Here is a 25,385-nt window from a genome sequence, read left to right as displayed (position 1 = left end):
TGGTGTTGTGGAATGAGAAGGAGCGCATCAAGTCCGATTCCAACATGTGCTGCCCGTCTACCAGATTAGAGTCAGGGGAATGTACAGGAACAGAGCTGCCTGGGAGTCACAAGTGGTGGGAAGTTGGGACTCTTTTTACTGGCTGATCTTTTCAACTCGTTCAGTGAAAGAACAGATCTTTCTACTAATTTAGTTAGTTTGATTCAGTAATGCCTAGAGCACGCAGGACCAGCGAACGAGGAACTTAACTTGAAAGAACCATCATTCTACAAGCTTCTCATTCACCATAGGGGGCTTATTGGTGCTGCCATTGAACACTGTTATGCACAAATATGGTTATTTATTAACCAGGTTCCATCCAACCTCTTTATGTGGGTTATAAAATGGCCTGATTGAAACAGAACATTTTTCTGGGGCGGCAGGGTAGCCTAGTGGTTAGAGTGTTGGACTAGTAACCGGAAGGTTGCAAGTTCAAACCCCTGAGCTGACATTGTACAAATTTCTCGTTCTGCCCCTGAACAGGCAGTTAACCCACTGTTCCTAGGCCGTCATTGAAAATAAGAATTTGTTCTTAACTGACTTGCCTGGTTAAATAAAGGTTAAATAAAAAAAATGTTGACACAACAAAATACGCTAAACAAGGTCAGATGTTGTGTCGGTAAAATTAACTGTGAGAAATGTCGGTGAACATGTGATTATGTGCGAATATTGATAATATTATTGAAATATTGATAATCTCATGTAGGCAATATGTGTGCTCTGTTGGCTAGAGCTCACAGGCCAATACCAGAGTATCACACAACTATATAACACCACATCAGTAGAGTTCATAATGCGATGTAAACCCATTTTGTGCACAACTTCATCACGTATAGCATTTTAATTTGCAACAAGTCAAAACATATTGTTTTATACAGATTTTTAAAATATATTTGCATGTGAATCTGTTGCCAGTTGGCTGTAAATCTAGTTGTTGATACCTTTTTTGAAACAAGGTCTAGTTGTGGCTGCAACCGGACTAGATTGTGAACGGTTCTTGTCGGAATGCTTGAGTCTTCCATGTTTGTTGATCAGTGGTAGGCTGTGTTTTGGTTCTACAAGGCTGTCCATCAATAAAACTCAATCAATTCATTGCATTCATTCTTACATCACGTGATCAATTATCAGTTAGTTTCCTTCTCTGTGCTGCCTGCAGCATGACCTATTTTCCTTTGTGCACATATACAGTTGGTGGTGGTTGGAGCCCGTCTCCGGAGCCGCCAGCAGGTCGGGCTTTATTGCCAAAATCCAGAACTATCCCTTTAACGACCTGGCTAATAACCTCTTCTTCTCTCTGTGTGGTGAATGTTGTAGCCTGGGTCCGCTGGGGATGAGTGTAGCTTTCCCCTTTAATTACCCGGCCCTCTAATGACCTCCATCAACAGAGAAAGCTCTGGATGGCTAATTACAGCTGCAGACATTCTGGCCTCTCATTGACCCGTGGACATAAGTGCTCTGGTATTGTTGCTGTTGGATGAAAACCTCTTATCTGCAAAACAGAAACCTTTTCACTAAATTGGGGGGCTGGGGATTTTCCATAAATGAACATACAATCATACAACTTCAGAAGCTATTTAGGAAACAAATGATTGGGGTCCAGGGGTTCTCAAAGTGGGGTCTGGTCCGTGGAGGTACTGCATTTAATTTCTAACATATTCAATGACTTTCGACCAAAGGATTTGTGGAATAAGTTTTAAATTGTGTAATACAATTCCTATTCATCTACCATGTACAGTTGAAGTCGGAAGTTTACATACACTTAGGTTGGAGTCATTAAAACTCATAGTTCTGGCAAGTCGGTTAGGAAATCTACCTTGTGCATGACACAAGTCATTTTTCCAACAATGGTTTACAAACATATTATTTCACTTATTCACTGTATCACAATTCCAGTGGGTCAGAAGTTTACATACACTAAGTTGACTGTGCCTTTAAATAGCTTGGAAAATGTCATGGCTTTAGAATCTTTTGAAAGTTTAATTGACACTATACTGTGGATGTATTTCAAGGCCTACCTTCAAACTCCGTTCCTCTTTGCTTGACATCATGGGAAAATCAAAAGAAATCAGCCAAGACCTCAGGAATTGTTTTTTAGACCTCCAAGTCTGGTTCATCCTTGGGAGAAATTTCCAAATGCCTGAAGGTGCCACGTTCATCTGTACAAACAATAGTACGCAAGTATAAACACCATGGGACCACACAGCCGTCATACCGCTCAGGAAGGAGACACGTTCTGTCTCCTAGAGATGAACGTACTTTGGTGCAAATCAATCCCAGAACAACAGCAAAGGACCTTGTGAAGATGCTGGAGGAAACAGGTACAAAAGTATGTGTATCCACAGTAAAACGAGTCCTATATCGACATAACCTGAAAGGCCACTCAGCAAGGAAGAAGCCACTGCTCCAAAACCGCCATAAAAAAGCCTGACTACAGTTTGCAACTGCACATGGGGACAGAGATGGTACTTTTTGGATAAATGTCCTCTGGTCTGATGAAACAAAAATAGAACTGTTTGGCCATAATGACCATCGTTATGTTTGGAGGAAAAAGGGGGATACTTGCAAGCCGAATAACACCATCCCAACCGTGAAGCACGGGGGTGGCAGCATCATGTTGTGGGGGTGCTTTGTTGCAGGAGGGACTGGTGCACTTCACAAAATAGGTGGCATCATGAGGGAGGAAAATTGTGGATATATTGAAGGAACATCTCAAGACATCAGTCAGGAAGTTAAAGCTTGGTAGCAAATGGGTCTTCCAAATGGACAATGACCCCAAGCATACTTCCAAAGTTGTGGCAAAATGGCTTAAGGACAGTAAGGAGGCCAACAAACCTGACTCAGTTACACCAGCTGTCAGGAGGAATGGGCCAAAATTCACCCAACTTATTGTGGTAAGCTTAGCTAGCGTCCCACCACGCTAGCGTCCCACCTCGACAACAGCCAGTGAAATTGCAGGGCGCCAAATTCAAAACAAATTTCATAATTAAAATTCCTCAAACATAAGTATTTTACACCATTTTAAAGAGAAACTTGTTGTTAATCCCACCAGTGTCCGATTTCAAAAAGGCTTTACAACGAAAGCACCAAACGATTGTTTGGTCAGTACCTAGTTACAGAAAAACACAGCCATTTTTCTAGCCAAAGGGTAGTCACAAAAAGCAGAAATAGAGAAAATGAATTACTAACCTTAGATCTTCATCAGATGGCACAGGACTTCATGTTACACAATACATGTATGTTTTGTTCGATAAAGTTCATATTTATATCCAAAAATCTGTTTACATTGGCGCGTTATGGTCAAATGCATTGTCTCAAACAAACATCAAGTGAAAGTGCAGAGAGCCACATCAAATTGCAGAAATACTCATCATACACATTTATAAACGATACAAGTGTTAAACATACGAATACAGAAACTTCTCTTTAAGGCAACTGCTGTGTCAGATTTCAAAAAGGTTTTACGGAGAAAGCACACTTTGCGATTGTTAGGTCTGCACCTAGCCACAGAAACCCATACAGCCATTTTCCAGCAAAGGAGAGTGTCAAAGTCAGAAATAGCATTAAAATTAATCACTTACCTTTGATCTTCATCTGGTGGCACTCCCAGGTCACCATGTTAGACGACAAATGTTTGTTTTGTTCGATAATGTCTCTTTCTGACCAAATACCTCCTTTTTTGTTTGCACGTTTTTGTCCAGTAATCCAAATGCGTAAGGCGCATGCACTAAAGAAATCCAGACAGTTATTTATTTATTTTTTATTTATTTTTTTCCCCAAAGTACAATAAAAGTTAGTAGAAACATGCCACACGATGTTTAAAATCAATCCTCCAGTTGTTCTTGTCATAAATAATCAATAATATTTCAACAGGATAAAAGCTTCATCAATAGGAAAGGAGAAACCAGAAATGCGCGTTCCCGATCAGGCGCATGGCTGATGAATGGAAATGTCCACTGGCCACTGATTGAAAGTGCTGTATCTCCCTCATTTGTCAGAGTAAAAGCCTGAAACAATGCCTAAAGACTGGCCACATGTAGCAGAAGCCATAGAGACTGTGAACTGGGTCCTAAGTCTTTGCATGGTGGATAGGCTTTCAATGGAAAAACAGCCTTTCAAAATAATAGTACTTCCTGGTTGGATTTTCCTCTGGTTTTCGCCTGCCATATCAGTTCTGTTATACTCATGGACATTATTTTAACAGTTTTGGAAACTTTAGAGTTTTCTATCCAAATCTACTAATTATATGCATATCCTATCTTCTGGGCCTGAGTGCAACTGCACATGGGGACAGAGATGGTACTAGGGCAGTTTAATTTGGGCACGCTTTTCATCCAAAATTCCGAGTGCTGCCCCCTACCCTAGTGAAGTTTAAGCAATTTTAAGGCAGGGCTACCAAATACTAAATTGAGTGTATGTAAACTTCTGACCCACTGGGAATGTGATGAAATAAATAAAAGCTGAAAAAAATCTCTATTCTGACATTTCACATTCTTAAAATAAAGTGGTGATTCTAACCGACCTAAAGACAGGGAATTTGTACTTTGATTTAATGTCAGGAATTGTGAAACTGTGTTTAAATGTATGTAAACTTCTGACTTCAACGGTATATTCTTAACCCTGGGCAACATGGGCCTGGGAGGCTCACAGGGATATTGGTATCCACAGTACTCTACCAATTATACATTTTTTTGTTCAGATGTTGAACTCAAGTGGCCTTCCTTACTTCTCAGAATGACAGCGCGTTGCCAACTCCTTAAACAACTATCCTTTATGCTTATTGCCCATTTCTAAAACTGTCCAGACAGCTAGTATAACAGTCTGACTAAACTGCTGCTAGTGGTACATGGTACCACAATGTGCGACAGACTGAGCAATCATTTTCCTCAATCAACGTTCATCGATACTCCTGTTTTAGTAGTGCCTGCTCTGCACACAATATGAGGAGTTGAGACAAACCGGGTATCGTTATAAAGGTTAACCTCTATTACAGTAACAAATGTTGCCATGTCTTTCGGTGTCTATATGACCGATTCTGTTGGCCCAAACCTCAAATGCAAATATCAAGTTGAAACCGCTCGTCAGAGAGGAAGAAGTGACGTCATCTTTGATGTGAGTGGCAGGGGGAGGGGGGTAAAGGGGCGTGTCACCGCAGAAGGAGACCAAGAAGACGGGTGGGTGTTAAAAAGACGCTCATAAAAAATACAAATATACCTGCTTCTTGTGATTCTGCCATCCGGAATGTTGCACTTAAAACGTACAAATTAAGACCGATATTCCAAATCTGACAGACTCGACTCTTACAAAGACATGTAGCTAGATAAGTAGCTGATTTGGTTGCTGCAACCCAGAAGGTAATCTGATTCCGATATGAATGAAATACTTTATTTTAGATTTGTTACGCTATATCAGCAGGACAGGTATTCAGAGGGCGACAACACACTGATCCCCAGTCAGTTAGGGGAGGAACAAACTGGGATGCGCGTGAAGAGTGGCACCTTAAGAACGGATCCAAGGACAATGGCAGTAGCCTGGTTAAACCAGACAAAACGCTGTGCTCAATGGTGAATACAGGGTTCCTACTGTTTTTAACCTGGCTACAATAGTTGCCCAATCACTGTGGCATTAGAATATATTCAAACCCTGAGGGGGACTGGGTGGATTCAGGCTTGGTACCTACTAAAGACAGACCCCTAAAGGGCTTAGCGCCGTCAGACTTCAACATCCTCCGGATGAATAAAAAAGGGGGGTTTACTCTGAAGCGTTCTGCTAATCCTTTCCCTGTTCTGGAGGCTTTTCAAACAGCCCTTGAGCTCTCTCCTGTTAGCACTAGTCTCTGTCTCTCCAACTCACTGGCAAGCCATGTCAGTACACGCTTTAGGACTACCTCTAGGTTTGGACTTTCAACAGCAACAGAATTTCTATAAAACCTGCATAAAAAGGGTAACCACCACACATATCTCCTTGGTATCCATTCATCTTTCTCTGAGTTTGTTTCACTATTCCCTCTCCTCTCGGTCTTACTCAACCCACTTTCCAGGTTTACTCATTCCCACACACACATTGCAACATCATGATGAGTGACGGTGACCTGCAAGTGGCCAAACCACTCCACCCAAGTCCTGGGAGCGATTCCCACAGTTAAACAGCTGCTGTGTTTTGCGTAGGTGTGGGTGTGTTTTTAAATGTGTGCATGCGTGTTGTTGGAACAGTGTTTTTTTTTCTGGAAAAGTGGAGTGAGTCTGTCTTGCTACATCTCATGTCGGTATGTCGGTCTGACCGGGAAAATGCCAGTAAGTAACTCCTAGTGGAGCGTGTTCATGTTCAATAAAGTTCACACACATTTCCTGCAGATTATACAGCGGTGAAGCAGCAGGCTCTGACAAAGGGAGAAAAACAAGCCAGTGCCACATCCTTCTAACCTGAAGCTATATGGAGAACATGGTTTAGCTAAATATGACTGGGAGAAAGACTCAGGCAGAGGGGCTACTGCAGACCTTCTATAGCCTGGCGATTGGCCCAGACAACACACACAGTTTACAGAAGTTTTCCATAACACAGGGGATCAGCCTTGAACTAAGAGCGAGGTACAAGGACTGTCTGCTATGCTACAGACTCCCTCTAGCCTTATGATGACTGGAGAACAGAAGTCTTCTTGAATACATCAGAGAATGTCAATGTGGCCATTCCTTAGATGTCAGATCAATCTTGAACATATTTTCAGAAAATGAGAGAAACTCATAATTGAATGTATTCAAACACACCTCTGTTGACCAGCTCACAGACAAGAGAGGTGATGGGCTTTCTGGGTACATAGACAGAAAACCAGCACCCCAGCAACTGAGGAAGGAAAATCAACATGGCTGAACACAGCACAGCAGCCGTTCCTAGAAGTAGTTAGTGACTGGTCACTGTGTGGTCTGTGGCCTACCAGAGCCTTGGGTTGTGGCCAGTTAGTCCATATGGTAATTATGGCTTTAAAACTAGCCAAGCTGAATCTGATCTGGACCTTGAGCTGCACAACAGCTGTACAAGTGTGAAAAGATCACAATTTCTCCAAGCTCAATTAAAAAACCTAGATGGTAACATACTACACTTGAACATATATTTTGAAGAAAGAAAAAATGACCAATGTTCTCAAACTCAGAATGAGGGGCGGGGGGAACTACCACGACACATCAGTGCCCAAAATAAACAGAGCCGTCAGAGAACAACATTTTTGCTCATGATTTAATTTCCTTGGCGTTTTGAAACAGAATTGAGTAGGCCTAATATCTAAATATGAATGGCCCGTGGGAAGGACAGTTGGGCACAGTGTGGCGTTTGAGTTGGTTGGGTGAACTCTGCTCTTGTATCCAGTTCACATAATTGGTGTCCTTACACTGGTCCTTTGTGCTGAGATTAGAGGGAAACGAGGAGCGACTGGACTGGCCCTGTGCCCAACAAAGAGCAGGGAAGCATGGAGAGGGTGAATGGGGGAGGGGCAGCCGGAGTGGCGGGTGGGTCACACTCACCAGACCTTGTGCTCTGGGGATAGAGAATACAGATCAAATACCATGATGTCATTTGATGAAACGTGTTGGTTTTGAACAATCTATTTTTGATGCAAACTTCTAATGTCCTTTAAAGAGTGTCTGAAAATGTTGTCTTCTGTGGAGAACTGATATGATGGGAGGGGACAATAAGGGTGGTGGGTGGGGGCTTAAGCATCCCCCCCAGCTGTGAGGTCTACAGCTAGCTAGAGCAAGCAGCTGTGACATTCAGTCATTAAAACCCAGTCTAGACTTTGACTTAAAAATAAATAAATAATTGAATGCAGGATAGATGGAGCTGTTTTGGCTGCAAGAAAGTGTGAAGTTCCTATCATTCCTGCTGTGTTCCTGCCAGACAGACATGAACTGTCCCAAATGGCTCCCTATGTAGTGCACTCCTTTTGACCAGAGCCCCAGTAGCACACTAAATACGGAATAGGGTGCCATTTGGGACGTAACACAGTGAAGGAAGAAATTAAGAAAACGTTGTTGCCACAACCGGGGCTTCCGTTTAATTTTGACAGAGCTCAGGACAGGCCTAGTATTTGAAATCCACATATAATATGAATGACCACCTAATCATATTCCGGGTCTGCATTCGGAACCAATTAAGAGTAGGCTCAACTAACATGCTTGAGGAAATAAACTGCCAAGGACTCAGACATGTGGAACAAGTTGTACCGAGAGATGAGGAATACTGTACACTACTCCTGTGAGAGCAGTGATCATGTCCACAGGTCCGTGAGAGGCTACACTGTCTGAGACTGCAATTAGTGGTCACACTTCATTTCAGGTCTGACATCTGTACCCTATTTGACAATGTAACTAACATGACTGAAGTCCCCTACTTCGGTCTGTAATATACTGTTAATGTCGGACCATGTAACTCCATTTTTCCACTAGTATTGAAAGCAGTAGCCTAACTGCCCTCCAATTCACTAGAAATTTCATGACTCAAACTTTTTGGGACCAGGGACCCCTTTTGTAATAGCATATTTATCAGGGACCCCCTCATAGTCAGAACACAATGTGAGATGAATAAAATCTACAACAAGGAGTTTTACTGTGACTTCGGCTGTGCATGTCCGGATGAACCAGGTCCCTCGGGCAATGGGGAAATAACATTTTAAAGGCCCAGAAATGTAAGTTCTGCCATCTTCATTGAAAGCAATTCAAAGAAACGGTAGATCTGTTCTGTGTGCACTATTTCTATGCTTCCCGGTCTTAAGTTTAGTTTTTGCTTCTTTTGGTTTTGTACACCAGCTTCAAACAATATTTTTGGTTAAGGAAAATGTATTTCACAGCGGTTTAGATGGTTCAATGATTCTCTACACTAGCTTGTTTTGTAACAAACTGAAATTAGGCGAACTCTTCAAATTTTTGCAACCAGGAAATGGTGGGGTGATTTCTGCATAGTGCATCATTTAAATGACTGTTTATGTAAGTTTTAAACTTTTTTTTTTTTTTTTTTTAGGAATAAAAGGTTTGAATAAAAGTTTGTTCAGATGCTGCATAAGGAATTGGCAACTTGTTCTCATTCTGAGAAAAAGGAAGGCCACTTGATTTCAACATCTGAACAAAAAAGATGTATAATTGGTAGAGTACTGTGGATACCAATATCCCTGTGAGCCTCCCAGGCCCATGTTGCCCAGGGTTAAGAACCTACATGGTAGATTGACACCCCACACACCAAGCCCCTACCACTTACATCAAAGATGAGATCACTTCTCCTCTGACGAGCGGTTTCAACTTGCTTTTAGCATTTGAGTAGCATTTGAGGTTTGGTCCAACAGAATCGGTCATATGGACACTGAAAGACATGGCAACATTTATGCTCATCCTCACCAGAGTCTTGACCTGACTGCAATTTGGCATCGTAACTGACTTCTGTCGGCAAATGGTCACCTTCTATGGCCACTAGCACGCTGGAGAAGTGTGTTCTTCATGGATTAATTGTGATTTCAACTATACCGGGCAGAAGACAGTGTGTATGGCGTTGTGTGGGCGAGAGGTTTGATGTTGTGAACAGAGTGCCCCGTGGTGGTGGGGTTATGGTTGTGAACAGAGTGCCCCGTGGTGGTGGTGGTGGTGGTGGGGGGTTATGGTTGTGAACAGAGTGCCCCGTGGTGGTGGTGGTGGGGTTATGGTTGTGAACAGAGTGCCCCGTGGTGGTGGTGGGGTTATGGTTGTGAACAGTGCCCCCGTGGTGGTGGGGTTATGGTTGTGAACAGAGTGCCCCCGTGGTGGTGGTGGGGTTATGGTTGTGAACAGAGTGCCCCGTGGTGGTGGTGGTGTTATGGTATGGGCAGGTATAAGCTACGGACTACGAACACAATTAACATTTTATCCATGGCAATTTGAATGCACATAGATACTGTGAGTTCCTGAGAACCATTGTCGTGACTTTCATCCACCACCATCACCTCATGTTTCAACATGATAATGCATGGCCCCATGTTGCAAGGATCTGTACACAATTCCTGGAAGCTGAAAATGTCTGTTCTTCCATGGCCTGCAGACTCACCAGAGAATGTCAGCCAATAAGCATGTTTGGGATGCTCTGGATCCATGTGTACGACACCGTGTTCCAGTTCCCACTAATGTCCAGCAATTTTGCACAGCCATTGAAGAGTGGGACAACAGGCCACAATCAACAGTCTGATCAGCTCTATACGAAGATGTCGTGCTGCATGAGGCAAAAGGTTTTGGAATGAGGTGTTGGCTGAGCAGGCATCCACATACTTATGGTCATGTGTTGTATCTCAACAATAAGTTTAAAAATATATATATATATATATATATTTGATTTCTTTAGGCCATATCGCCCATCCCTACCTGCCAGTGTTGTGATTGGCTGTGATTTTTCACCTTTTTGATTTCTCCTAACGGGCTGGTGTCTATTTTTTACTGTCTTATATAGTGTAAATTGGGTCATGCGGCCAATGTAGAAACCGCGCTGTCATTTCCTGGTTGCTCAAATTCTACATTGTAGGCTCCCAGGACAGTGTCCTCTCCCTTCCTCTCCTGTGTGTTTTGGGTTCATCTGCAGTGGTGGATCTGGTTTCAGCCACAGGGCTGTCTGCACAAACCCCAGTCCACTGGGTGTGTTGTCTATTCTGATTGGGACTATCCTGGGTAGTCCATTTAGATGGAATGTATGCATGTTTTTCTTAATTGTTGGTTTAGGATGCCCTCTGCTGGAAATAATGTGGTCACTGCAGTAAGTCAATTGTTTTCCGCTAATGGATTGATGCTCAAGGCCATCAACGACAGTTCACCTCATTCTGTTCTGGAAATAAATCTAAGCCGATTTTTAAAATTGATTTGTAATAAGACAATTACAACAATACTGAATGAACACTTATTTTAACTTAATACATCAATAAAATGTTGCCTCAAATAAATAATGAAACCTGTTCAATTTGGTTTAAATCATGCAAAAACAAAGTGTTGGAGAAGAAAGTGTATGTGCCATGTAATAAAGCTTACGATTCAGTTCCTTGCTCAGAACATGAGAATATATGAAATCTGGTGGTTCCTTTTAACATGAGTCTTCAATATTCCCAGGTAAGAAGTTTTAAGTTATAGTTATTATAGGAATTATAGAACTAGTTCTCTCTATACCATTTGTATTTCATATACCTTTGACTATTAGATGTTCTTATAGGCATTTTAGTATTGCCAGTGTAACAGTATAGCTTCCGTACCTCTCCTCGCTCCTACCTGGGCTCGAACCAGGAACACAACGACAACAGCCACCATCGAAGCAGCGTTACCCATGCAGAGCAAGGGAAACAACCACTCCAAGGCTCAGAGCGAGTGACGTTTGAAACGCTATTTGCGCGCACCCCGCTAACTAGCTAGCCATTTCACATCATTACACCAGCCTAATCTCGGGGGTTGATAGGCTTGAAGTCATAAACCGCAGAGCTGCTGGCAAAACACACGAAAGTGCTGTTTGAATGAATGCTTATGAGCCTGCTGGTGCCTACCATCGCTCAGTGAGACTGCTCTATCAAATAACACAACATAACACACAGAAATGCGAGCCTTAGGTCATTAATATGGTCGAATCCAGAAACAATCATCTCGAAAACAAGACGTTATTCTTTCAGTGAAATACGGAACCGTTCCGTATTTTATCTAACGGGTGGCATCCATCAGTCTAAATATTCCTGTTACATTGCACAACCTTCAATGTTATGTCATAATTACGTAAAATTCTGGCAAATTAGATCGCAATGAGCCAGGCGGCCCAAACTGTTGCATATACCCTGACTCTGCATGCAATGAACGCAAGAGAAGTGACACGATTTCACCTGGTTAATATTGCCTGCTTACCTGGATTTCTTTTAGCTAAATATGCAGGTTTAAAAATATATACTTCTGTGTATTGATTTTAAGAAAGGCATTAATGTTTATAGTTAGGTTCACATTGGAGCAACGATACGCACCGCATCGATTATATGCAATGCAGGACACACTAGATAAACTAGTAGTATCATCAACCATGTGTAGTTAACTAGTGATTATGATTGATTAAGTTTAATACTAGCTAGAAACTTACCTTGGCTTCTTACTGCATTCGCGTAACAGGCAGGCTCCTCGTGACGCAGGTGGTTAGAGAGTTGGACTAGTTAACCGTAAGGTTGCAAGATTGAATCCCTGAGCTGACAAGGTAAAAATCTGTCGTTCTGCCCCTGAACAGGCTGTTAACCCACCGTTTCTAGGCCGTCATTGAAAATAAGAATGTGTTCTTAACTGACTTGCCTAGTTAAATAAAGGTGTAAAAAACAACAATTAAATAGGCAAAATCGGCGTCCAAAAATACCTATTTTCCGATTTTGTTATGACAACTTGAAATCGTCCCTAATTAATCGGCCATTCCGATTGATTGGTCGAACTCTACCCTCTGTCTGTTATCTTGGTCTCTGATTCAAGCTTCCATGATGCTCCTCAGACCACAACGGAAATGTCTGACTTTGAAATCCCGATCACAATTGTTTTTACTGACCAAATAAAAATCATCAATTGGCAGTTTTTCTAACCTCCTTCCTCTCTCTTTTCCCCAGCCCTGCGGTGTAACTGCACCAACTGTGCAAAGTCTGGTTATGAGTGTGAGACGGACGGGGCCTGCATGGCCTCCACCTCCTTCATCCAGGGGCATGAGCAGCATGTAAGGATCTGTATTACCAGAGACAGCCTTGTGCCCCCTGGCCAACCTTTCTACTGTCTGAGTGCTGAGGGACTTCTCAACACACACTGCTGCTACACTGACTACTGCAACAGCGTTGACCTCAAGGTCCCCTCGCGTGAGTAAAGCTGAAGTTACACCAGCCGTGTATTGCATGTGCATTCCACCAGAATAACTTTGTGTCATCGTCTCCTTTGAGAGAACAGGACTGGTGAAGGCCACCCCCTTGTAGACATTCCCCATGTTGCTTTTATCCCTCCAATTCTTTCATGTCAGTGCAGATAAGGGAGAGGTGATGAGAGGAAGCCACTTTGGACTATTGAGATGCACCCTTTGTGTTTAGTTTAAACCGGAAAGATAGTAATACCACTACCTTGTTCTCAATGTCTCCCTCTCCAGTTCCAGTGAGTTCTGGTGGCCCCTGGGGGCCAGTGGAACTTGTGGCTGTGATCGCAGGACCAGTATTCCTTCTGTGCATGCTGCTGCTGGTGGGAGTGTTCCTGTTCCAACACCACCAAAGGGCCTACAGGTGAGTTGGCACTGTGTGATGGGAGGGCCCTACAGGTAGGTTGGCAATGCATGATGGGAGGGCCCTACAGGTGGTCCATCAGGTAGCCTAGAGGTTAGAGAGGTGGGCCAGTAGCTGGAAGGTTGCTAGTTCAAGCCCAGAGTGGGAACTGACCTGGCAACTGGAGGGCTGCTGGTATCAGATCTGTGCGGGTTGAGATGACCAGAAGGTGCATTTCAGGTTCTCACCATAGAGACAATAAATCTCTCTTCTGGTACAGCCACAGGCAGAGGCTGGAGGTGGAGGACCCCTCCTGTGAACACCTCTACCTGGCCAAGGACAAGACCCTGCAGGATCTCATCTACGACATGTCCACCTCCGGGTCTGGTTCTGGTGAGTAGACTGCGCCTACACTGCTTGAATAAAAGGTTCTAGATATGGAACCGCAAAGCATGCTTATTTTAGCAGTATCCTCTACCCTCTCCTGCAAGCAGAGGGTATACATTGTTGTTCAATGTTAAGAATATCCTTTAGTTATCTCCATAAGGAATATAGTAGATGCATACACGTTTGTATTTAGGTAAAAGCCAAACAGCTTCAGCCAGGAGTAGCACTATTTGCTCTTCTCTCTGCTTCCCCCTGCAGGCCTGCCCCTGTTTGTGCAGCGTACCGTAGCCAGGACCATTGTTTTGCAGGAGATCATAGGGAAAGGCCGCTTTGGAGAGGTGTGGCGGGGGAAGTGGCGTGGAGGAGACGTGGCGGTGAAGATCTTCTCTTCCCGGGAGGAGCGGTCGTGGTTCAGAGAGGCTGAGATCTACCAGACCGTCATGCTGCGACACGAGAACATTCTGGGATTCATTGCCGCCGACAATAAAGGTGAGCGTTCTCACACCACACACACAATAGGGCAGGGTTTCCGTTGTAGCGCTGGGCGTTTCACCAGCAACATTCATTTATTTACCAGACATTTTATACATGTACTGGACCCACATGCATTGCATGCCTAACCTGATTTTATTTGATTCTTTTACCTTTTATTTAACTAGGCAAGTCAGTTAAGAACAAGTTCTTATTTTCAATGACTTTCAATGATTCTTACGAAATTCCGATGCTCACTTTGAAGATGTTTAGGATAATTGTTTACATTTACTTTTCCTCAGCCAGCATATGAGTAATGAATAGCAACATCACTATCCTATGTCAATCTAATATCCCCCATAGTAGAAAAGTGTACCTATTCGATTGGTCAGCTTGTTGTTCTGTGCATGAAAGAAATGGCCTATTAACTGTTGTGGGATGATAGATCCCAAATTCATCCAGTAGGACCTAGGCTACATAAGAAGCAATGAGGCTGATCCAACTAATCAGAACGTTTGGCTTAAGATGTTGATAAACTATTATTTCTTCACATTAGAAACGCAGCAATGTGCACAAAGCAGCAGGCTATGCGCAAATGTTTGTTCCATAATGCAATTAGTGGGGAAACACTGTCAAAAGGGCACATGCGAGCAGTTTCATGTGACGGAGATGAAAATATCCATTATAAATGTAGAAAGATGGGAGATCTAAAGATGCAACAACTAGCATGGGTTGCTAATATGACTAGGATTGGCAACAACTAGCATGGGTTGCTAATATGACTAGGATTGGCAACAACTAGCATGGGTTGCTAATATGACTAGGATTTGCAACAACTAGCATGGGTTGCTAATATGACTAGGATTGGCAACAACTAGCATGGGTTGCTAATATGACTAGGATTGGCAACAACTAGCATGGGTAATGACTAATTGGCAACAACTAGCATGGGTTGCTAATATGACTAGGATTGGCAACAACTAGCATGGGTTGCTAATATGACTAGGATTGGCAACAACTAGCATGGGTTGCTAATATGACTAGGATTGGCAACAACTAGCATGGGTTGCTAATATGACTAGGATTGGCAACAACTAGCATGGGTTGCTAATATGACTAGGATTGGCAACAACTAGCATGGGTTAATATGACTGCCTTTGGCGAATGGACAATGAAAGAAAGTTGATTTGAAAACCAAGAGAACATGAAAACAATAGGCTACTGGTTTCAATGGTATATGGAAATCATTATAAAATAATTGCGTCTGTGGTTGGATATAAATTTGAAGCAAGGTATGACTTGCCTCAGCTGAAGCAAGACGTTCAGGTTTCAAACAAATAAGTATATAAGATACCTTTTATTTACATAAGTATTCAGACCCTTTGCTTTGAGACTTGATATTGAGCTCCGGTGCATCCTGTTTCCATTGATCATCCTTGATGTTTCTACAACTTGATTGGATTCCACCGGTGGTAAATTCAATTGATTGGACATGATTTGGAAAGACACACACCTGTCTATATCAGGTCCCACAGTTGACAGTGCATGTCAGAGCAAAACCAAGGAGCTCCAAGACAGGACTGTCGAGGCACAGATCTGGGAAAGGGTACTAAAACATTTCTGCAGCATTGAAGGTCCCCAAGAACACAGTGGCCTCCATCATTCTTAAATGGAAGAAGTATGAAACCACCAAGACTCTTCCTCGAGCTGACTGCCCGGCCAAATTGAGCCAGCAGGAGTGAAGGGCTTTGGTCAGGGAGGTGACCAAGAACCCAATGGTCACTCTGACAGAGCTCCAGAGTTCCTCTATGGAGATGGAAGAACCTTCCAGAAGGACAACCATCTCTGCAACAACACTCCATCAATCAGGCCTTTATGGTAGAGCTGACAGGCAGGAGCCACTCCTCAGTGAATGTGCATCTTAAAACATAATATTATTTTGATGTTTGTATTGTGGAAAACATCGAGTCATGTGAATACTTTCTGAAGGCATTGTATCTCTGGTGTTATGTAGGTGCATTTCAAAACAGCGCACCTACTGGCTGTAGTTTATTGACCATAGAATTCTCCTCCCTCCCCTCTGTCTTCTCTCCCTCGCCAGATAACGGCACATGGACTCAGCTGTGGCTGGTGTCAGACTACCACGAGCACGGCTCTCTGTTTGACTACCTGAACCACTACTCTGTGACCATCGAAGGCATGATCAAACTGTCCCTGTCTGCTGCCAGCGGCCTGGCTCACCTGCACATGGAGATACTTGGAACGCAGGGTTAGCACAGCGGCGAGATTTAATCCACGTTCACTCAGCCCATATGTTTTTACATTCATAGACTAGGGTGCGTTCAGCAGGTTTGGAACATTCAGATAGAAATATGTTATGTACAACAAACATTCCTCTGACATGTAGAACAAGAAATCATGTCAGCTCTATTCATGCCATTTCTATCTGCAATGTTTGGCAGCTGTACGTGGCCCGGGTAACCAGATCGATTTGTGGTTTAGATCCTCCCTTGTTAAAATATTCCAGATATTAGTAAGGAAGTTGGCCTTGCCCGTGCCAGAACTGCTAAATGTAAATATAATGTATTCCAGATATTTGAATAGTTTTTCTTCACTTTACATGTTACACCCCTCACCATGGCCATAGCTTGCACCTATTGCCCTGCCTTTGAATTTTATAAGGATTCTCATTAGCTGACGCCTTGCCGACAGCTAATCTTCCTGGCGTCCAACACACAACTGAAAATACATTACAGACAAAATACTTGACTGTTTACAAAGTAGTAGACATTAAAAACCTTTAACAAAATAGACAGTACAGACATTAATTGACCTGGTTTAAATATTGTGTGCTCCCTCCATTCCAGTCTTCCAACTCAGTGTGTGTTCCCCTCTAGGCAAACCTGGCATCGCCCACCGTGATCTGAAGTCTAAGAACATTCTGGTGAAGAAGAATGGCATGTGTGCCATTGCTGACCTGGGGCTGGCAGTACGCCATGAGTCAATCTCTGATACTATAGACATCGCCCCTAACCAGCGCGTTGGCACCAAGAGGTACTGAGACCACTGGTTGCCCCATCACACACACACCTTTTCAATCTTTGAATTGGTTTTAAAAGTAACTTTAATTCAATCCTGTCTGTTCCAGGTATATGGCTCCAGAGGTCCTGGAAGAGACCATCAACATGAAACACTTTGACTCATTTAAGTGTGCTGATATCTACGCCCTGGGGCTGGTTTACTGGGAGATCGCACGTCGCTGCAACACTGGAGGTAAGACACTGACTGGGTTTCAAGTCTTTCTTGCTGTTGCGCAGATGATCAAATCTCACAACGCCTGGAGAAGATTTGTACGCGCTTGAGATTGATTAAATAACAAACTGCATAGAATCACTGAGCTACAAATCACCTTGTGCCTCAAATAACTAGTCACTATGAGGTCAACATTAGGGATTCTGTGCCACACCCTGTAACTTCTCAGGAACCACATTAATATGAACAAATGTTCTGATATGTGTTCATGAGTGACCTGGCTGCTCCTCTGCCCCCCTATAGGTATCCATGAAGAGTACCAGCTCCCCTACTTTGACCTGGTGCCCTCTGACCCTTCCATAGATGAGATGAGGAAAGTGGTGTGTGACCAGAGGCTGAGGCCTAACGTACCCAACTGGTGGCAGAGCTATGAGGTAATGACACAAATACAAACACCTCTGGACAGAAACATCACATTTGTTGACTTGCTGGACAGAAACATTGTGTTTGACTGAGCGTTTAAATGTAGATATGGTGGAAACAAAACAATCTTAATTATTTTTATTGTACTTTATTCATTTCCTTTGTGTGTGTATGTAGTTGGTTGATCGAACCCTCTCACTCTTCTCCAGTCTCTGCGTGTGATGGGTAAGATCATGAGGGAGTGCTGGTACTCTAACGGCGCAGCCCGCCTCACAGCTCTACGCATCAAGAAGACCCTGGCTCAGCTCAGTGTCGAAGAGGACATCAAGATGTAAGCTCAGTGTGGGACGGACGGCAGAGCCATGTAGCTCGCTGGAGACTCACAACTACAGAAGACATGAAATGTGTCCCAAAGGGCACCCTATTCCCAGTGTAGTGCACTACTTTTGACCAGGGCCTATAGAGCTCTCGTCAAAAGTAGTGCACTATATATGCACTAGAGTGCCATTTGGGACTAGACTACAGAGAGCGGAGTGACACTACACATGGAAAGAAAGGACAGACCAAATCCTGCCAGTTTAAAAGCCACTCTCCAAGTTGTGACAAGGCCTACCTCAACTTTTTATCCAAAACTACTGAGAAATTCCCTTCCGCCCTTTGTTCTCCTTCACCATGTTATCCCACCCTCCTCTCCTTCCCATTTCACCTCACTACCGCTGTTAATACTACCATTATTATCAGTACAAACTGCTGTTCAGTTTGTTTTGTGTTCTGAGGCAGGAATTATTACTATTGTACAGTGACAGGGTAAAAAAAATAATAATCTTAAGAAAAACAAGTGTTCCCTTCCATGGACTAGCTACATCCTGGAAACTCATTGATATGACTTCATGCCCACAATTTTAAGTTAGAATATTGTGTTATAACTTGTTTGTTTTCATGGCAATGTATTGCTGTTGCATGTGGGAGAGTAGCACAAGCACTGTTTTTGTCCTCCAGCCCCACCGTCTGTACAGGATGAAACCAACCTACCATATAAGGCAGGAAAGTCGCTTCTATAGGCATGTCCCAAGATACATCAGCAGAGTAGACTGCAGCTATTCCAATACTGTTTTCAGGAGCCTGGAAAAAACTACAGCCTATTGGACAACATTTCACATTTGTCATTTAACATTGTGTTTTTATTTAAACCGATGTAGTGTGCATTCTGCTACTTGAATAATCCACAAAAATCATGTTGCACTCCAAGTCTGTGACTCACTCCTCCTTGTACGTGACTCCTATATGTATCTAATTTTACATTTGGTCCAGTTTTTTTTATTTAAATGTTTCAAATCTGGCAGGGATGTTTTAAGGGTTTTATTTATTTGTTAATAGTTGTATTATTTCATATTTTGATGAAATACACTGTGATTTTTGATGTGATGAGGAAGCCAGTGAGATTTATAACATCATTTTAATTCTGCATTTGTGATAAGTTAGCTGGGGTAGCTCCAACCTCTAACTACTGGCGTTCGCATGTTCATTCTAACAAAATGGACTCATTTCACCTGGGGGTAGTGCTAGTGGCCAATACACTGAGCAATGAAAATCCTGTTTTATTATAGACACTACTGATGGATCTGTTTTGATTTGTATATAAACATCTTTTATCTCATTGGGGGTGTAAGTCATTTTTCAGCGACATCTTCAGTGGTTCTGAGATGCAGAACGCAAAGGAAAGCTTGTCGCAGAGCAAAACACTCTGTCCTTTCTTGGGTTCTAGCCATCTATTTTCCTTTTGACACTGGAATAGTTATCTCCCCATAATTGGGGCGGCAGGGTAGCCCAGTGGTTAGAGCTGTCGTTCTGCCCCTGAACAGGCAGTTAACCCACTGTTCCTAGGCCATCATTGAAAATAACACTTTGTTCTTAACTGTCTTGCCTGGTTAAATAAAGGTAAAAAAATACATTTTATTTTCGATCGAACAAGGCAAGAATAGGTTGGATGTGCATTATAATGGTTATTAGGCTAACACTTGAACTAGGCTCTCTGAAACAGGACATGTTCTGATAGTCCCTTGTTCTGCCACTAAGCAAGGAAATTAACCCACTGTTCCCTGAGTGCCGAAGACGTGGATGTCAATTATGGCAGACACCAGCACCTCTGATTCAGTGGGGTTAAATGTGGTAGACATTTCAGGTGAACTGACTCGGTACCCCCCCTTTCCCTTGTTCTGCATGCCGTCTCAACACTGGGACCTCCATCTTTCTGGAGGTAAAGATGCATGCTATTCGTTTTTATATAGGGCGTGTATACCAATAATTGTATGTTGCTGGTACTATAATATTGGAAAGGATTATACCACTGATTTAAGTACTTTGGGGTCAATCCTGGTATTTCACGAGCTTTGAGGAACAAATGGTTGTCAATAGAACCTAAATGTCATATTCCGGTCTGTCATGGGATTTAGTTTTATCAAACATCCTGTTCATACCTTCAATATTTCAAACCATGTTAAACCAATCTTTTCCAGAATAGTTTGTAGTTTGAGTCAATGTCACTTAGATTTAGCCTACTTTAACTTCTAACCTCATTCTAATCTCAAGTTAATATTTTTTATAAAACAAATGCAAGATCCAAGTTTATATTTAAAATGCATTTTATTTTCCTTTTACAAGAAAAAAAAAAGCTGTAACCTCTGCCGTCGTCCAAAAAAATGTACAATTCAAAATTATATTCATACAAAACATGCCACAAACTTTTTAATATTCCCTAAAAGCACTGCTGTAACAAACATTTTTAAAAAGTAGGTTAGGTAAAAAAAAAAATTTTTAGCAATCTTTAAATCATGAGATATTCAAGAAATGATTTAGGCTGAAATTCAGTGAGCTGCAAAATGTCTCATGGTCTTTCCTTGAAATATAAATATACCAAGAAAGAAATGGCAATCGCTGCCTCATAACTTTTAGAGAATTACTCCATTCATTTACTATTGAGAGTGCAATTCATTCTCAAGTACGGGAAGTACGGAGTTCACTTTTAATATTTAGTTTGACATACAGGCCGAGTAGCAGTTTTCACAAGATCTACCAACACGGTCACTTCTATAGGAAAGATAAAACACCTATTTAATAACTAATATCTCAGTCAAGGAAGAGTTGAAGATGATCCATTTACTTATAATCCAATGATGACCAAGGTATAGATAGGTTTTGGTAACGACAAGTAGTAGCATAAATAAAAACTAAATGAACAAAATGTTATGCACCGTTGTACTCATTTTACACAGTAAGTGATTTCTCATGTAATAATCATGACAACTTTCCATAATGGATGAACATTTATTCCACCCGAGGCTTCTCGTCCAAGTCATTGGAGAAGCCCAGTCGTGTCCACATACCTATTAACAAACTGTCTTTGAAATCTTATAGCAAAAAACGCTAATAGAAAAACAGGTCAATGCAAAAACACTGGTTCATTTACATAAAGATATTACATAGTTCCTTATATATATATATACACACACAGCTTAATCTCTCATAAAATGATATCCAGTGGTAGATTTTTTAAATCAACTTTATTTCTCTACAATTTTAGATTTTTATTGATTAAAAAGGGGTTGATAGAGTTTCTTGCCCCCTATAGTATAGAATATACAGTTTGTACACTTTTGCATTTTTCTTATGTGAGGTCAAGGTAGGAGTACAAGTAGAAGGGAGACGTCGTCATGGAGACCTCAGAACCCCCACATACTTTCTTTAAAGATTTACTTTGTTATTAATTTACTTTCATAGAAAAATGCCCTTTTTTTTAACAAGTCTTCCCCTGCCATTTCTTTAAGCCTCCAGTATAGAAGACCGTACTACCACTAGAAAACCACAACACAGGAACCTTTAGAAATACACCTAGCTGTGGTGTGGTGAGACAGGCAGGGAAAGACTCACTACAGTAAAGTTTACAACAGTCCACTACATGATAAAGAGAGGAAGAGGCTAGATTCATGGTTGATGGTCATTCAAGAAAAGAAAAGATCAAAATGCAGATGATATTTGAAGGACTAAAAGGTGAAAAACAAATGGGATAGTAGTCTAGTCTTGCATCATTAAGCTTTTTGCTTAATGTGTGACTTAAAGGCATTAAGCAGCAAGCGTACATTACATTTCCTTCACTCATTAGTTGGACTTGATCGTCTTGCCAAAGACTTGTTCAATTAGCGGTGTGATCCTGCTTCACATACTGAAGCTGTGTAAGCAACAATCATTCACACCAATCTCTCCCTCAGTCCTCAGCAACACAAGGGTGACTGTTATTGTGTCAATTCCCACACAAAGGAAAAACAATAAAAGATACATAGAATCCAGGATGATCAGGAGTCATTTAAAGACACCTATTAAGCTTGTGATTGCTCTTAATGCGATGGCTTAACCAATAAACGGTCATATAATTCCTTTTGTCTGTATACATCATTAATTAATAATAGGATTGTTGGCTAATTATTGTAAAATGATCAACAGCATAGAACAGAGAACAAACCTGCTGTTAGTTAAAGTTTCCCTGCTTCTCCGAGAAGGCTATATACTATTAGCCTAATGAAAACAACATTCTCTCCCCCCCTCCACAGTAGCAGTTAACAGTATTTATACAAAGTAAGCAGTCACTTCCCACTAGATTAATGAGGTAGACTGAGGGTCCAACTAAAACCCACCTTTAAACTCCTTTAGTCAGGACAAGAATAAAACACCTGTCTGTCTGTCTGGTGCCTCTGGAGCCACAGGTCAACTTTTATAGTATTTGACATCTTTCTCTTCTGCCTCAACGATACATAGTTCTTCTCTACACACTCAGAGCCACTGTCTTCAGGATTGTCTAGCTAGCCAATAATATCCACGTTGGGAAGTCAATCTTCACCAATGACGATGGGAACGTGTATTTTCCTTGGGGGTAGGAAGGGGGGAGTGCAGGAGGAGGAGGATAGGTCTGCCTTTTTTTTAAATGCAGTAGTTATTTATTAGTACTTAAAATGGCTTCTTTCATCAAAGCTCAAGGTAAGGTCTGCCCTAAGAGAGTATTGATATCACATAGAATCTGAACATTTGGTAGATGTGGAGAGGATTGTAATTCCATCCATAGTTACTGAAGGGGTAGCAGTAGGTAGAGGAAAGAGTTGCTTTTGGCAGAGAGGACACAGTTCATCCACAAAAAGACTGTCCCATCATTCGACTGGATGTCAATACAGGTGGTTTGTTTGCTTGTATATCCATAATGCTCTTCAAACCTTTGGCTACAGGTGTGAATGCAAACGTCTTAGTCTTATTGTTTTGGAGGTCAGTTTCCCTCCTCGTTCGTCAGCTTATGAACAGCTTACGAACAGCTTATGTACTGGGTAGTAGTAGCAATATTCTAAAGGCTTTGGCGCAGTAGTGTTCTGGCACCGGGGAGAAAGATACATATGTTTTTCCCCTCTCCATTTCTCACAGTTCGTTTAGTTCATCCACTTTCGGCAATTCCAGGCTCCGCAGTGGCAAGGGATCTTGTGCTGATCGTCCTCAAAGTCAAACTGATAGTCATACGTCAGCTAGGAGAAGAGACAGAGGTCAGTAACAACACTCTGCTGTAACATGTATTCATAAAACCTGGTTCAGTTGTCCAAACATGCTCTACAGTAACACAACCAAGAGCCAGTTAAGATTTAAACGACTAAATCAGTGAAGGAAACTGTATATTATGTACACATTGGTACAAAAACAGTATACTGCGTATGTACAAAACTATAAATGGACATGCAGATGGTGACCAGGGCTCTGTGTCTCACCTCTTCTCCCTTGGGGATCCTGCGACTGGAGATGATGATGATCTTGTCCTCTTTGTCAAACGTAACCACCTCGGCAACACAGTTGGGCGCACAGGAGTGGTTGACATAGCTGAAGAGGAAAACAGGGTGAGACGGGGACAAACAAGCATAATATGAAATAAAAAAATAGACCCAACACTTACCGAGCAGGACCGCCGGTCAGAGTGGCATCGATCACATGCTCGTTATTGGTGCGGAACATGTAGATCCCACGGTTCTAGAAGAAAAGAAGCAGGAAGAGAGGTCATGTAAACATTTCCGATCCACTGATACCTTATGGACAAAGATATTACAACCTTAGTCTTTTAACCTTCTTATTAAGTTTGTGTGTAAAATCAATAAACAATTGATCACAGCTAATGGGGATCCAAATAAACAAAGAAAACAAAGACTATTGTCTGCTACTACTAGTCAACTAGCTAGACTACTACTCAAGAGCCACCCACCTGTTCCTCATAGATCTTCTCGCGGCGGTTGGCCACCTCGTTGCGGATGATGGTTCCTATATACTCGATGACCATGGTGTGTTTGTCCAGGTCCTTGGCAGCGTATAGCCCCAGGCCCTGGATCTGGGACCGGGCCAGGTAGACGTTGTTCTTCCACTCGGTCTTCAGGCGCCGGTACTGGGAGGACTTGGAGTGGACAAACTGCTTGCTGTAGGGGGTGTTGATCTCGCCGGTGAAGGTGCTCTGGTAGGCCTTGGACATGGACGTACTGTTCAGGGTGTGAGGCCTAAGAGAGAGAGACACAGAACTAGATCAGAGTCAGTCTGCACAGTCATCATGTCAATCATTCAGTTTAGACTTGTTAGTTTACTACTAAGAAACTACTAGTTTCACTGCTCAGTATGACAACATTTGATAAAACACATTATGGGGGGGTGTGGTATATGGCCAACATACCACGGCTAAGGGCTGTTCTTAGGCACGACACAACGCGGAGTATATACCACAAACCCCCAAGGTGCCTTATTGTTATTATAAACTGGTTACCAACGTACAGTGCATTCGGAAAGTATTCAGACCCTATAACTTTTCCCACATTTTGTTAAGTTACAGCCTCATTCTAAAAGGGATTAACATTGTTATCTCCTCTCGTCAAGCTAAAACACAATACCACAAAATGACAAAGCAAAAACAGGTTTAGATATTTTTCCAAACGTATTACAGAGGAAAAACTGAAATATCACATTTACATAAATATTCAGACCCTTTACTCAGTACAATGTTGAAGCACCTTTGGCAGCGATTACAGCCTGGAGTCTTCTTGGATATGACACTAAAAGCTTGGCACATCTGTATTTGGGGAGTTTCTCTCATTCTTCTCTGCAGATCTGTCAGGTTGGATGGGGAGCGTCGCTGCACAGCTATTTTCAGGTCTCTCCAGAGATGTTCGATTGGGTTCAAGTCCAGGCTCTGGCTGGGCCCCTCAAGGACATTCAGAGACTTGTCCCGGAGCCACTCCTGCGTTGTCTTGGCTGTGTGCTTAGGGTCATTGTCCTGTTGGAAGGTGAACCTTCACCCCAGTCCTGAGCGCTCTGAAGCAGGTTTTCATCAAGGATATCTCTGTACTTGGCTCCGTTCAGCTTTCCCTTGATCCTGACTAGTGTCCCAGTCCCTGCCGCTGAAAAACATCCCCACAGCATGATGCTGCCACCACCATAATTCACCTTAGGGATGGTACCAGGTTTCCTCCAGACGTGACACTTGGCATTCAAGCCAAGAGTTCAATCTTGGTTTCATCAGAGC

The 25,385-nt window shown here is 42.4% G+C and overlaps 2 protein-coding genes across 3 annotated transcripts in view; one reads left to right on the top strand and one right to left on the bottom strand.

Moving 5' to 3' along the window:
- Window positions 1–19,460, top strand: part of LOC115132487 (activin receptor type-1B-like) — a 33,584-nt gene extending 14,124 nt beyond the window's left edge. Inside the window, exons 2-10 of one of the 2 annotated variants that reach the window (XM_029665175.2) lie at window positions 12,641–12,880; window positions 13,162–13,291; window positions 13,551–13,663; window positions 13,916–14,146; window positions 16,230–16,397; window positions 17,026–17,182; window positions 17,277–17,401; window positions 17,684–17,814; window positions 18,013–19,460. In XM_029665175.2, the coding sequence (XP_029521035.1) occupies window positions 12,641–12,880; window positions 13,162–13,291; window positions 13,551–13,663; window positions 13,916–14,146; window positions 16,230–16,397; window positions 17,026–17,182; window positions 17,277–17,401; window positions 17,684–17,814; window positions 18,013–18,138 (1,421 nt within the window). In that variant the 3' untranslated portion in view covers window positions 18,139–19,460. Of the gene's footprint in view, window positions 1–12,640; window positions 12,881–13,161; window positions 13,292–13,550; window positions 13,664–13,915; window positions 14,147–16,229; window positions 16,398–17,025; window positions 17,183–17,276; window positions 17,402–17,683; window positions 17,815–17,980 lie in introns of both variants that reach the window. The other variant, XM_029665176.2, reaches the window with a different exon arrangement.
- A 1,884-nt stretch (window positions 19,461–21,344) lies between these two features.
- LOC115132488 (histone-lysine N-methyltransferase 2D-like) overlaps window positions 21,345–25,385 on the bottom strand; it is a 51,699-nt gene continuing 47,658 nt past the window's right edge. Inside the window, 4 exon segments of the mRNA XM_065020854.1 lie at window positions 21,345–23,361; window positions 23,599–23,707; window positions 23,781–23,854; window positions 24,084–24,369. Coding sequence (XP_064876926.1) covers window positions 23,269–23,361; window positions 23,599–23,707; window positions 23,781–23,854; window positions 24,084–24,369 — 562 coding nt within the window. The 3' untranslated portion in view covers window positions 21,345–23,268.

The sequence above is a fragment of the Oncorhynchus nerka genome, linkage group LG7 (genome assembly GCF_034236695.1).
Source record: "Oncorhynchus nerka isolate Pitt River linkage group LG7, Oner_Uvic_2.0, whole genome shotgun sequence".
NCBI lineage: Eukaryota > Metazoa > Chordata > Actinopteri > Salmoniformes > Salmonidae > Oncorhynchus > Oncorhynchus nerka.
Note: the sequence above shows the minus strand (reverse complement) of the source record. Positions and strands in the feature narration are given on the sequence as shown.